Below are 13,560 nucleotides of genomic sequence, written 5' to 3'. Positions count from 1 at the left end.
GAGGAGTAAGAGGGGCCAGCCTGTTACCAGCCCTGAGTGCCCTGGTTCCACCCCCAGCTCCCCACAGCTTGTGTCCCACCCCCGGGGTGATGACCTGGGCATGTTCTTACTGTCTTCTCTGAATAGTGTGTGTGCCTCAGTTTCCCCTGTGTTACTCAGGTATCTGGGTGGTGGGACAAGGGGGGGTGATCTTTGCGTGACCCCTAGAGGGCAGGTGTGGCTGTGACAGGCCGCAGAGAACAGCCGACACTCGTAGCCTGGCAACTGAGGGCCAGGCACCCTCCTCTGCGAGGATCAGCCCAGGGTGTTGGCGCAGCCGGGGTGACCTGCTGGCCCGGGAACAGAAAGGAAGGAGGAGGGGCAAGAGGTGTGAGGGAGGGTTGCCAACCCTCCAGGGTTGGCCTGGAGTCTCCCGAATAGGCATCGGTCTCTGGGTGACTATTGAAAGCAACCTGGCAGACCGGGCTGTTCTACACCGACTAACCCGCCTGTCACACGCTGGCTGGGGGTCACGGCAGCTAGAGATCGGGGGGGCATTTCTCCCTCTGGGGGTGGGGCCCCAGGGGCAAAGCCAGGCTCCTGGTGGCTCCAGGAGGCGGGGAGCCTCTGAGAAGGGCTGTCGCACTGAGGGATTCCTCCCAGGGGCGGTGCAGGGCTGAGAGTCTGGGGCCTGGCAGTGCCTGACACCCGGCACCCCTGAGCCACGGTGCCACCACTGCCCCATGACCCTGCCCCACGACCGTGATATCGCCCCATGTGACGAAGTGGGAACGTTCTTAATGTTTTTTCTGAATACTGTGTGAGTGCCTCAGTTTCCCCATGGCATTAAGTCTCTAGGTGGGGGGATAAGGGGGTGTGATTGTGGCAGAGCCCTAGAGGGCCAGCGTGATGGTGTCTGCACAGAGAATGGCCGACACCCTGTATCCTGGCGACTGATGGCCTGGGCCCCTCCTCTGCAAAGGGGCCGACTGAAGGGGTTGGAGAACAAAGAGATCAGGTGGCCTCCTGGCCCGGGAAAGAGACAAAGGCCAGAGGAGGGGCGGGAGAGTTTCAGTTTGGAGCTGGCTGGGGAAATGGAGGGAGGCCAGAGGGGGCTCTGGCTCCCTGCCCCCCAAGACGGACGTGACTGAGGGGTCCTGTTCTCTGCACCTACAAGCTCTGTGTTAGACCATGTTCCTGTCATCTAATAAACCTCTGTTTTACTGGCTGGCTGAGAGTCACGTCTGACTGCGGAGCTGGGGGGCAGGACCCTCTGGCTGCCCCAGGACCTCGCCTGAGCGGACTCGCTGTGGGAAGCGCACGGAGGGGCAGAGGATGCTGAATGCTCCGAGGTCAGACCCAGGAAGGGGGAAGCCGGGTGAGCTGCGTGTCCTGCAGACAGGCTACTCCCAGAGAGGAGACTCCCCCAGAGTCCTGCCTGGCTTCATGGGGAGCAGTTCCAGAGCATCACCCAGGGACCCCGGGACACCCTGTACCCCCTCTCCCCAGCTGTGGCGCTGCTCATCATGTCCCTCCCCCCAGCGGTGAAGCCATGTGGCTTCCCCCGGAGGAAGTGTGAGACCCCTGGGGGGTCTGGTACGCTGCAGGGTTCTCCTGGAGACTGCCCCAAATACTGTCGTACGTCGTACCCCCCTCCGACGTGTGGTGCTGCCCCGTGCCCTTCCCCTGCGTGGCACATGCCTACCTGTTGCTGTAGGCGCCCCCGAAGTCGCAGGCGCAGGGCCGGCAGCCGGCCACGTCGGTGCTCAGGCCCCAGAACTCGGGCTGTGGGGAGAGCAGGGTTAGGCACCGCCTGGGGTCCGGCCGGGGCCGGGCAGGGGGCAGGGGCACTCACCAGGCACTGGCTGCAGTACCGGCCGCTCACAAAACGCTTGCAGTAGCAGTCTCCACTGACGTGGTCACAGGGGGGGCTGCCCGTGAGGATGCCCCGAGGGTCGCACCTGCAGGCTGGGCAGAGACACAGCAGCTTACCCAGTGGGGCCCGTGCCCACGGCTCCCAGGATCCTGCCCGGTACCCATGAGGTTGTCCCACACAGCATGTGGGGCCCTGCCCACTGGCGGCTGCACCGAGGAGCCATGTCCCCCGGGGCCCTGCAGCACAGCCCGGCTGGGTGGCTGTGATGAAGTGGGCATGGTCTTACTGTCTTCTCTGAATGCTCTGTGTGTGCCTCAGTTTCCCCTATGTGTTACTCAGGTATCTGGGTGGTGGAACAATGGGGGGTGATGTCTGCAGCAACCTCCAGAGGGCAGGTGTGGCTGTGACAGTCTCCAGAGAACAGCCGACACTCTGTAGCCTGGCAACTGAGGGCCAGGCCCCCTCCTCTGCAAGGATCAGCCGGAAGTGTTGGTGCAGCCGGGGTGATCTGCTGGCCCAGGAAAGGGACAAAGGAACAAGCAGGGGCAACAGGCGTGAGGGAGGCCTCAGTCCCCTGCATAGGGGCTGGAACTAGGGGGACTGGGGGGCTGCAGCCTCCCCTGGCGTGACATGGTCTCCATCATATCCAGGGTTTGTAGTTTGGTTCCATGGCTCAGCCCCTCCCCAGCCCCCACCCCGTACACATTGCTCCAGCTCCCTGGTCTCCTGTTTGGGACTCAGGGGGAGTCCGGGGGAACCAGGCCCCGGGTCCCCCCAAGCTGGTTTTCTGCAGGTGCCTGCTCCCTGGGCTGACAAGCTCTGTTCTACGCTGAGCTCCCGACGGCTGTGTCACACGCTGGTGGGAGACACAGCTGGCTGCAGAGTGGGGGGCAGGGCGCTTTGGGGGGGTGAGGCTCCCCAGGGGGACTCACTGCAGGGAGCGAACGGGGTTACCAAGGGGCTGAACGCTCCGAGGTCGGACCCAGGAAGTGCCAAAGCCAAGCAGGCTGCTTGGCCTGGTGAGCGTGGCCCTGAGGGGAGACACTGCCCCAGAGCCCTGCCTGGCTTCGCTCCGAGCGGTGCCAAGGCCGTGCCCACACTCACACTGGCAGCCCTGTGGGTTGGTGCGGCTCAGCCCGTAGAAGGCCTCCTTGCAGCTGTCGCAGCGCACGCCCTGGACGTGTTCCTTGCAGCGGCACTGCCCGGCGATCATGCCCAGCGCCACGTCCGTGTGGCTGTCACACACCCCGCCGTCCAGGGAGCCCACCGGGTCACAGTCACAGGCTGCCAGCAGAGGGGAAGAGAGCAGGAGTCGCACGCCAGGAACCGGCTCAGTGCCCAGCCTGGACACCAGGGCCTGGCACCGCAGTGACCCCAAAGCAGGTGGCACTGCCAGGGCAGATGGGATCGCCCATGCCGGGCAGGGAGAGGGCAGCCGAGTGTCTCAGCACAGCCAAAGCCCTGGGCACATGCCCAGGCCAGGGAGTGCGACTGCCAGCAAAGGGGCTGGGGCTTGGCGTGAGCCCCCCCCCACAGCACTGCAGCCAAAGGGCTCACATGCTCCCTGGCCGCATCCCGGGGCCGTGACCAACGCAGGGACGTGGGTGATATGCGCCTCAGTTTCCCTAGGCGTTGCCCTGCCGCACTGAGCGCCACGAGGCGTGGGCCACGCAGCAGGCTGGGGAGAGACACGGGGCAGCGAGGGCATGGGGGACCTAACAGACAATGGGAACCCCAAGGACCCCACATGTCCTCGTGAGGGGGGAGCCCATGAGGCTACAGCTGGAAAAGGAGGGGGCCGTGCCAGGCGAGTGTGAGAAGACCCAGGGGAGCCCCTGGCATTGAGACTCGGGAGAGACGAGGAAGGAGGCCAAGATGGGCTGGCCAGGCTGGTCTCCGCTGATCCAGGACCGGAACCCGGCACCGGCTGCCGCGCCACAGGGGGACAGTCCAAGCGGGGGCTCGCTCCGTGGCCTGGCTGGGCAGAGCTCCCGGAGGGTCACAGGGGCTGCAGCCTGGTCTCGAAAGCAGGGAGCGGCCAGCCTCGCTACGCACAGAGGTGAACCCAGCCTGCTCCAATCTCTGGGCCCTGGGGAACCCAGGAGCCGTGCAGTGCCCTGGCCTTCCCACGCGCCTGGGGAGGGCACAGGCATGGCATCGGAGGCCCGTATGGGCTGGGAGCAGACCCGGGGACAGCATCTGACTAGCGAGGGCCTGGCGAGCCCCTGGAGACCCAGGGCCGGGCACGGGCCGGTAACCCTGAGAGAGAGGATGTCCCCTCTGCGCTGCGGGCACCCAGCCGGCCCCAGCTCTAGCTTCAGAGGAAGGGGAGCAAAGCGCCGAGAACCCCAGGGGGTGGCCCCCGCCCGCTGGAGGCTGCCCGGGCCCGCCCGGCAGGGCACTCACGGACGCAGGCGGTGCTGGCCCGGATGTCGGCCAGCGGGCTGTGGTAGTAGAAGGGTTTGCAGAGCTGGCAGCTGCGGCCCATGGTGTTGTGCTGACAGTCGTCACAGACGCCCCCGCTGGCATTGCCCGTGGCCAGGTACACGGCCATGTCGAAGTGGCACCGGCGTGAGTGCTGGTTACAGTCACACCCTGCCAACAGATGGGTCCATGAACGACGGCCCGGGCACACCCGCACCCAGGGCACTGCCCCCCAGCGCACCCACTGCACTAGGCGCACAAGCAGGTGGGGGGAACAGCCACGGGGAAGCGGGGGGGGGCACGGCCATGGGGGGACACAGCCACAGGGAAGCGGGGGGGGGGCACAGCTGTGGGATACCGGGGGGGACACAGCCATGGGGAAGCAGGGGGGGGCACGGCCATGGGGGGCGCACAGCCACAGGGAAGCGGGGGGGCACAGTTGTGGGATACCGGGGGGGGAACAGCCATGGGGAAGCAGGGGGGTGTGACAAAGTGGGACTGTTCTTAATGTTTCCTCTGAATAGTGTGGGGGTGCCTCAGTTTCCCCTAGACAGGTGGGACTGTTCTTAATGTTTCCTCTGAATAGTGTGGGGGTGCCTCAGTTTCCCCTAGGCAGTTCCACACTATTCAGAGGAAACATTAAGAACAGTCCCACTTCGTCACAGGGGGGGCACGGCCATGGGGGGCGCACAGCCACAGGGAAGCGGGGGGGGCACAGCTGTGGGATACCGGGGGGGGAACAGCCATGGGGAAGTGCGGGGGGGCACGGCCGTGGGGAAGTGGGGGGCGCACAGCTGTGGGATACCGGGGGGGACACAGCCACGGGGAAGTGGGGGGGTACGGTTGTGGGGAAGCGGCTGGGAGGGGGGCACAGCGGCGGGGAACCGGGGGGCCGGCTGCTCTCTCACCTTGGCAGGCGTGTGGGTCGGTGCCCCCGGCAGGGCGCCAGGGCAGGTCCTGGTAGAAGTCCTGGCACCGCTCGCAGTTCAGGCCCGTGGTGTGGTGTTTGCACACGCAATGGCCGTGAATCTGGGAGACAGGCGGGGACGGTGCCCAGGTCAGCTGTGGCCCACGGCCCTGGCCTCAGCCCCCTCACGCCGGGCTCTGCAGGGCCAGTGGACGAGCCCAGGGCCCTCAGCTGCCATTAGCAGGCCCTGCTGCAGACAGCAGGCCAGACGCCAGGCCTGAGTGGGTCTTGTCCGCACTGGGCAGGAGGAAAGGCTGGGGCACAGGGACCCCTGGGGCTGCCCCACACCCCCTGCCACCCGCCTGCTGCCCCGGGAATCAAGGGCACAGCAGCCACCACTGCTCCCCGCTTGGCTGGGCCTGGCTGCCTTGTGACAGGTCTTGGGGTGGGCTCTGCCCCCTTACTGCGCCCTCCCCACCCCACTCCCTGTGGGATGGGGCTCTGGCCCCTTGTCATGCCCTCCGCTCCCCCGACCCCGCCATGGGGCTCTGCCCCCTTACCATGCCCTCCACGCCCCCTGGCACGCCGGGGGCGGGGGCGCACTCGGAGGCGTGGCCGTAGCAGAAGCAGCTCCCACGCAGCACCAGCTCGTAGAGGGCATAGTAATACTTCTCCTGGATCTCCCGCCGCGAGTCCAGCAGGTTGTCGCCCAGCGTGTGCAGCTTGGTCAGGTTCACCCGCAGGTTGGTGACGCGCAGCAGATCTGGGGGCAGGGGGAGCTCAGCACTGGCCCCACCTCCCCCAATCCCCCCAGGCCCCCAATCTCCCAGCCCCTGCACCCCACAGCCCTGATGCCTCCCACTCTCCTCAGCCCCCGCGTACGGTCCCCAGTCACCACTCCTGCATTACCCCATCTGCAAACCCCCCTGGCCTGCCTATGCCTTCCCTGCCATGGGCACGTCCCTGCCCACGGCGCCGCCCGCAGCTCTGAGCCCGGCGCCCCACGGCGCCGCCCGCAGCTCTGAGCCCGGCGCCCCAGGACTGCAAGCTCTAGGGCAGGGATCAAGGCCCGTCCTCCCGGCTAATCCCCCCGCCTCGTGCTCCTACCCTGGATGGCTGGGCTGTACGGATCCTCCACTGGGATGGACGGGTCCAGGACCTTGAAAATCACCTGGACGACAGGCGAGGGGCAGCATGAGACCCCAGAGCTCCCCCAGCCCCAGCCCACCCCCAGCCCCTGAACATGCCCCAGGGTGACAGGTGAGGGGCAGGGTGACCTTAGGAGTGTGATATCATATCTCATTGACAGGTGACACAGGGCCAGAAAGAGTTAATGACCTCCCAGACTGACCTGACCCGGGGCCCAACTTTAGAGACTGCTTAGGAAGAGATGGAAAGGAGGAGAGCTGTGAACTGCAGCCCGCACTGCTAGAGAGAGAAGGGGAGATGCTGGCTCAGGGCTTGTGATGTCAGCAAACGAGTCTTGTCTATTGCCACGGCTTTGATTCAAAGATCAAAACAGGAGTGTGAAGATCTAGGAAGACACTGGAGGGCAACAGTGTTGTTGTCTCTCTGTCTCCGGGAAGGTTGGGGTAACCTGTATCTGAACCGTTTAATGATAAATTACCCTGGGCTAATTGCCAGGATGTTTGGGAGAAGGAAGGTTGAGCCTATTGTCTTCTCAGGCCAAGAGGCTGCTGGAAATGTATAAAAGCCCTGGGACACGATCCTCCTTCATCTCAGATCGGCTTTGGGTTTCAAGAAGGGGAAACCCTGAGCCATAAGGATTGAGATCCCCAGTCACTGACTGGAGTCACCCTGAACATGGACATTGGACTGTAACCTCTGGGCTGTTTCTAAAAGGACGTTTGGCCACTACAGACTCACCATCTCTGCTCGGTATCGTGACCTCAAGAACTGAACTCAGGTCGCTCTGTAGACTGATCTCTCTACCAACTCTCTCTCCCTTTTCTTTTTGAATAAACTGTAGTTTAATTAACGAGAATTGGCTATCAGTGCGTATTTGGGGTAAGATCTAAGTTATCATCGGACCTGGGTCTGGGGCCTGATCCTTTGGGATTGGGGGAACCTGCTCTCTTATATGATGAGAGAAGATCTTCAGTAATCATCGTCGTATCTGACGTGTGTCCGGAGGGAGGCCTGGGGCGGGCACTTTAGGGGCACTGCGTTGTGTGGACGTCTGAGTACCCAGGGAGGTGATACGGAGGCTGGTTTGGTAACTCTGAGGAGTGGCATATCCACCGGCGTTTGGGGTTTGTCTGCCCCGCTCTGTCTGCAGTTCACCCTGATTCAGTGACCTCAGCTGGCTCCCACGGGCAGCATCGTTACAGGCAGCGTGTGACCCCAGAGACCCCTCTGCCCCGGCCTGCCCCAACGTCCCCATTCCCCAGGGCAACAAGTGAGGGGCAGAGTTCGTCCCCAGGTCCTTCCCATGGGCCCTGCCCCAGCCCCCGTGCCCAGGGTGACAGGCAAGGGGCAGCGTGAGACCCCACAGCCCCTGCCTGCCCCAGCTTCCCCACCTCGCCGTGGCTGGAGGGCTCAATCTCGGAGTAGCGCTGCTCACACAACACCTCGTCCACACGGCCCGAAGCCTGCACAGCCACGGCCGGGAACAGCTGGGAGCAGTTGTAGGCGAAGTAGCGATAAACCTTCCAGGTGCGGCCGAAATCCGCCGAGCGCTCGATCAGCATGGCCGCCGGGCGGAAGGTCTGTGGGGAGAGACATGGGGGAGATGGGTGCCCCCCAGCATGCCCCGGGGCGGGGTGTCGTGGGGGAGGGGAGCTGGGTGTCCCCCAGCATGCCCCGGGGCGGGGTGTCGTGGGGGAAGGGAGCTGCCTGTGCCCCCAGCATGCCCCTGGGTGGGGTGTCGTGGGGGAGGGGAGCTGCATGTGCCTCCAGCATGCCCCGGGGTGGGGTGTCGTGGGGGAGGGGAGCTGGGTGTCCCCCAGCATAGCTGCCCAGCCAGGCCTGGGACCAGTGGGATGGCTGCTCTTGGGCAGGGTTGGCCCTGCTGTCCCCACCCCCAGCCCTGGGCCCAGTTACCTTAAATTTCATGATGAGATGGGTGAAGTGGAACTTGGCCTCGAGATCCAGGCGGATGCTTACGTGCTCCACGCCTGCGGAGACGGGACAGGATCACCCCCAGGCACCAGCCCCCCTGGGAAGATGGGACAGGACGGGGTCGCCCCCAGGCACCAGCCCCCCTGGGAAGATGGGACGGGACGGGGTCGCCCCCAGGCACCAGCCCCCCTGGGAAGATGGGACGGGACGGGGTCGCCCCCAGGCACCAGCCCCCCTGGGAAGATGGGACGGGACGGGGTCGCCCCCAGGCACCAGCCCCCTCAGGGAGACGGGACGGGGTCACCCCCAGGCACCAGCCCCACCGGGAAGATGGGACGGGACGGGGTCACCCCCAGGCACCAGCCCCTCCCGGGGAGACGGGACAGGTGATGCAGCAGGGAGTGGGGCAGATTTGACCTGGGGATGTTGCCGGGGAGTTTCATTGGGAAGGGGAGACTTCCCTTGAGGGAGGATACCTGAGCCTGTAACCTGAGCTGGGACGGGGGTCGGGCCAGGTGATACCTTCTGCCTGGGTAGCTGGACAAAGGCTGGAGGAGGAGCCGGGGGGAGGCTGGGGGAGTCGGCTGGAGGGGGTTCAGTTTTGGTGAGTTGGCTGGGGAAGAGGAGGGAGCCATATGGCTGGGGTCTAATCTCTCTATCCCCCAGAAGGGCCTGACTAAGGGGTCCTGTTTGTGCCCACAAGCTCTGGTCTGGACTGTGTTCCTGTCGTCTCTAATAAACCTTCTGTCCTACTGGCTGGCTGAGAGTCATGGTGAATCACAGGAAGTGGGGAGCCAGGCCCTGACTCCCCCTCACTCCGTGACACATCCCCCTGCACCACCACCCCAGGGAGACGGGAAAGGATGGGGTCACCTCCATGCACCAGCCCTCCCAGGGAGACGGGAAAAGACGGGGTCACCCCCATGCACCAGCCCACCTGGGGAGATGGGACTGGGTCACCCCCATGCACCAGCCCCCCCGGGGAGGCGGGACAGGACGGTGTCACCCCCAATGCTCCACCAGCTGCCTGCACCAGCCCCTTTGCCGCCCTCACATCTCCAGCTGTGGGCCCAGCAGAGGCAGGTGCGGTGGCTGCGGGCGCCGCTCACCCAGCCTGGAGGTCCTGGCACTGGGGTTTCCCGAGGAACAGTCCCCGGGCCTGCAGCCCAGGCTGCCCTGAGGGTCCCCTGTGACTCCTGCGGTCCAGGGCAGCGCAGGCCAAGGGAGGGGCCATGACCCCTTCCTTCCCCTCCCCACTAGTCTGGGCTCCACCCGACCGCAGGGGAGCCTCTCTCCACGGCCTTGCGGGGCCCCTCACCGTTCTCCGACTGCCACCAGGTCGTGTGGCCGTCCTGGCCGCCGAGGTACACCACGTTCTGGATGCGGTGGCTGGTGTGCAGAGACGGGGACCGGGAGTCGCAGGAGAAGCATTTCTCCGAGTCCTGCCGCACAGAGAGTGTCCCAGTGGTGTCCCTGCCCCCCAGCAGCCCCCCCAGCAGGGACAGACGGACAGACCGGGGCACTGGAGCTGCCTCTGCTCCCCACCTGCGACAGACCCAGTCTCTTCAGCCCTGGGACAGACAGACAGACTCACCCCCGGACACACCCATCCAGACATGCACAGTACCTACGTGCACAGACGGATGGACGGACACAATCACCAATCCAGGCGGACAGACGGACTCTCACACACACACGGATCCAGGCGGACAGACGGACTCACACGCACGTGCAGAGCCGGACAGACGGACTCTCACACACACACGGATCCAGGCGGACAGACGGACTCACACGCACGTGCAGAGCCGGACAGACGGACTCTCACACACACATGGATCCAGGCGGACAGACGGACTCTCACACACACGCGCTGACCCTGGCTTGCCCGCAGGCTCTGCCAGCCCGGCTGGGGCTGAGTGTTTGGGGCTGGGCACAGGGGACTGAGTCCCGCGTCTCCCTTGGCCAGGCTCACCAGAGGCCTGAGGACCGGCCGGTGGGTGCCGGTGAGAGCGCAGGGCTTAGGGCCAGGCTCCCCTGGTTGCCCTGGATGGGAGGGGCCTGGCTCCAGCCAGTGGGGGCTGTGGGCAGAGGGGCCTCCCCCTGGGTGCCCAGGCAGTGCTAACGGGGAGCGCGTGGCCGCATGGGGGGGTGGCAGGGGCAGCTGTTCACACCGCACGCAGAGAGCGTGTTGGGCCGGGAGCCGCACAGCACCCGGCGGGCTGGGGGCTCTGCACCGAGCAGCCTTTGGGGGCTGGTCGGGTACCTGCAGGTGGCTGACGATGCAGTACTCCTGGGGCCCCTGCAGCCCACAGGTGGACGTGGCGCTCAGGTTCTGGGCCCGCCCCACAAGCAGGTTCCCAGTGGCCGGGTGGCAACTCCCCGCGGAGCAGCCTGGCTCTTCCTGGCTCGCCGCACCAGGCACCTGGACTGGAGAGAGGCAAAGGGAGGTCCCGGCTGAGAGGGGGCATCCTGGCACCCAGGGACTCTGCTGCACTGGCCCCAAGAGGAAACCTGGTGTGACGAAGTGGGACTGTTCTTAATGTTTCCTCTGAATAGTGTGGGGGGTGCCTCAGTTTCCCCTATGCAGTTCCTAAGTATCTAGGGGGTGGGGTAAGGGTGTATGATCACTGCAGAGCCCTAGAGGGCAGGTGTGTGCAGGGGTCTGGACACAGAGAATGGCCGACACCCTGTTTCCTGGCAACTGATGGCCTGGGCCCTTCCCCCCCTGCAAGGTGAGAGCTAAAGGGTCGGAGAACAAAGGAATCCGGTGACCTCCTGGCCCAGGAAAGGAACAAAGCCCAGAGGAGGAGGGGCTGGAGAGTTTCAGTTTGGGGCTGGCTGGGACATGGAGTGAAGGGCAGACGGGGTTGTCTGGCTCACTGCCCCCCAAAATGGACCCAGCTGAGGGGTCCCGTTCTCTGCACCTACAAGCTCTGTGTTAGACCATGTTCCTGTCGTCTAATAAACCTTCTGTGTTACTGGCTGGCTGAGAGTCACGTCTGACTGTGGAGCTGGGGGGCAGGACCCTCTGGCTTCCCCAGGACCCCGCCTGGGCGGACTGGCTGTGGGAAGCGCAGGGAGGGGCAGAGGAGGCTGAATGCTCCGGGGTCAGACCCAGGAAGGGGGAAGCCAGGTGAGGTGCGTGTCCTGCAGACAGGCTGCTCCCAGAGAGGAGACTTCCCCAGAGTCCTGACTGGCTTCGTGGGGAGCAGTTCCAGAGCATCGCCCGGGGACTCCGTGACACCTGGCCAGGGACCCACCAGTGAGGGCCCCGGGGCAGGAGGGAGCGGAGTCAGCAAGGGCTCCAGGGTCGGGGAAGATCCACCGAAGGCCCCAGGGCGGGGGCAGATCCAGTGAGGGCCTTGGGGCAGGGAGGGGGCAGCGCGGAGCCAGTGCGGGTTGAGGCGGGCCGGGGGGGATCTGTGACTTTTCCATTTCCCACCATGACAGGAACCCCTCAACATCTGCTGCCAGGGAGCCCGTCAGCTGGACCCCTCCAGCCCCTCACCACCACTGCCCCTCGCACCCCCTGTGGGTACCTCTCCCCCACATATGCCCCTTCCCCTGCACGGGACCCCCAGGCACACCCCTCCCCGCCCACCCGGGGTCTCCCCCGCGCCCAGCACTGGGTCCCAGACCCGCTGACCCAGCACGGAAACACCGCGACCCGGAAAGCCCCCGCGTGGCAGCCCCGTGACTGGGGGAGCAAGGGCCTTTGTCTGGTCCACGTGACTCTGCCCCCCCAGCCTGGTCCTTCCTGCCCCTGCCCCCCCCCCCAGGACTGCTCTGCCCTGACTTTGCCCCCCCAGCCTGGTCCTTCCTGACTCTGCCCCCTGCCCCGGGACTGCTCTGCCCCAACTCTGCCCCCCCCAGCCCAGTCCTTCCCGACCCTGCCCCCCCCAGGACTGCTCTGCCCCGACTTTGCCCCCCCAGCCTGGTCCTTCCTGACTCTGCCCCCTGCCCCGGGACTGCTCTGCCCCAACTCTGCCCCCCCAGCCTGGTCCTTCCCGACCCTGCCCCCCCCCCCCCGGACTGCTCTGCCCTGACTTTGCCCCCCCAGCCTGGTCCTTCCTGACTCTGCCCCCTGCCCCGGGACTGCTCTGCCCCAACTCTGCCCCCCCCAGCCCAGTCCTTCCCGACCCTGCCCCGCCCCGGGACTGCTCTGCCCTGACTCTGTCCCCCCAGCCTGCTCTGCCCCAACTCTGCCCCCCCAGCCTGGTCCTTCCCGACCCTGCCCCCCCCCCCGACTGCTCTGCCGCAACTCTGCCCCCCCAGCCTGGTCCTTCCTGACTCTACCCACCCCCCCCCGGGACTGCTCTGCCCCGACTCTGTCCCCCCAGCCTGGCCCTCCCCGACTCTGCCCAGCCCCTGCCAATGATTAACCAGTGAGGCTGTGCCCAGGGAGGGGCCGTGCCCAGGGAGGGGCCAGGGACAAACTCCACACATTCCGCACCTGGGCTTGACCTGGGGAGTCCCCACCACCAGGGCAGAGAGTTGGGGGGCAGGGGGAGGAGTCAGTGAGGGGGGGCAGGGTGTCCGCCCAGGCCCCTTTGCATTGCCCTCTGATCCGTCTCAAACCAGCAGCCACGTCTGCCCGCCAGTGGCCCCCACCCTGGCCCAGCGCTCTGCAGGGGAGAGGAAGCAGGCGCAGGGCTGGGGGAGGGTGGCTCGGGGCAGCCCTGGCCGTGCCTGTCCCGGGAGCTGTGAGCGGTGAGCTGTGCTCCGGTGCTGCCCTAATTCCGCTCCCAGGGCTCAGTGGAGCCAGGACGTCTGGGGATTTACGGCTCAGCCTCAGGGGCCCTTTGCCACGGGACGGCTGAGCTCTACCCGGGGGATGCTGCCAAGGGCTCGGACTGTCCCGGGGAGCGCGTCCCCCGCACTCGCTGCACAGGCCCAGAGCACACGGGCACTCCAGGGCACCCTGTCCCCGACCCTCCCACGCCGGGCGCCCGCCCTCGGGGCACCCTGCCCCAGACCTGCCCGCGCCGGGCGCCCGCCCTCAGGGCACCCTGCCCCCGACCCGCCCGCGCCGGGCACCCGCCCTTGGGGCACACTGCCCCCGACCCGCCCGCGCCGGGCACCCGCCCTCAGGGCACCCTGCCCCCGACCCGCCCGCGCCGGGCACCCCAGGAATATGTGTGTGCATCCCCCGGGATCTGAGTACAGTGCAGCCCACTTGCCCTGGGAGGGGAGAATATGCCCAGGGCCGAATGTGTGCGGGGACTTACCCAGCAGCAGGAGAGCGACCAGCAGCTCCATGGGCACCGATGGTCCGGCCTGGGGAGAGCGAGGC

The 13,560-nt window shown here is 66.1% G+C and overlaps 1 protein-coding gene across 5 annotated transcripts in view; it reads right to left on the bottom strand.

The window, feature by feature from the left end:
• Positions 1-13,560, bottom strand: part of LOC125639428 (laminin subunit beta-2) — a 58,044-nt gene that overhangs the window by 28,785 nt on the left and 15,699 nt on the right. For all 5 annotated transcript variants that reach the window (XM_075130171.1, XM_048856465.2, XM_048856467.2 and 2 more), the window contains 12 exons: positions 13,496-13,544; positions 10,531-10,694; positions 9,586-9,709; positions 8,250-8,323; positions 7,727-7,915; positions 6,294-6,357; positions 5,747-5,949; positions 5,188-5,308; positions 4,262-4,450; positions 2,960-3,139; positions 1,835-1,947; positions 1,685-1,764 (listed from right to left, as the gene is read on the bottom strand). In XM_075130171.1, coding sequence (XP_074986272.1) covers positions 1,685-1,764; positions 1,835-1,947; positions 2,960-3,139; positions 4,262-4,450; positions 5,188-5,308; positions 5,747-5,949; positions 6,294-6,357; positions 7,727-7,915; positions 8,250-8,323; positions 9,586-9,709; positions 10,531-10,694; positions 13,496-13,526 — 1,532 coding nt within the window. In that variant the 5' untranslated portion in view covers positions 13,527-13,544. The remainder of the gene's footprint in view (positions 1-1,684; positions 1,765-1,834; positions 1,948-2,959; positions 3,140-4,261; positions 4,451-5,187; positions 5,309-5,746; positions 5,950-6,293; positions 6,358-7,726; positions 7,916-8,249; positions 8,324-9,585; positions 9,710-10,530; positions 10,695-13,495; positions 13,545-13,560) is intronic.

This window comes from Caretta caretta, chromosome 7 (assembly GCF_965140235.1).
Source record: "Caretta caretta isolate rCarCar2 chromosome 7, rCarCar1.hap1, whole genome shotgun sequence".
Lineage (NCBI taxonomy): Eukaryota > Metazoa > Chordata > Testudines > Cheloniidae > Caretta > Caretta caretta.
The sequence above is the reverse complement of the archived record's forward strand: the minus strand, read 5'-3'. Positions and strand labels throughout refer to the sequence as shown.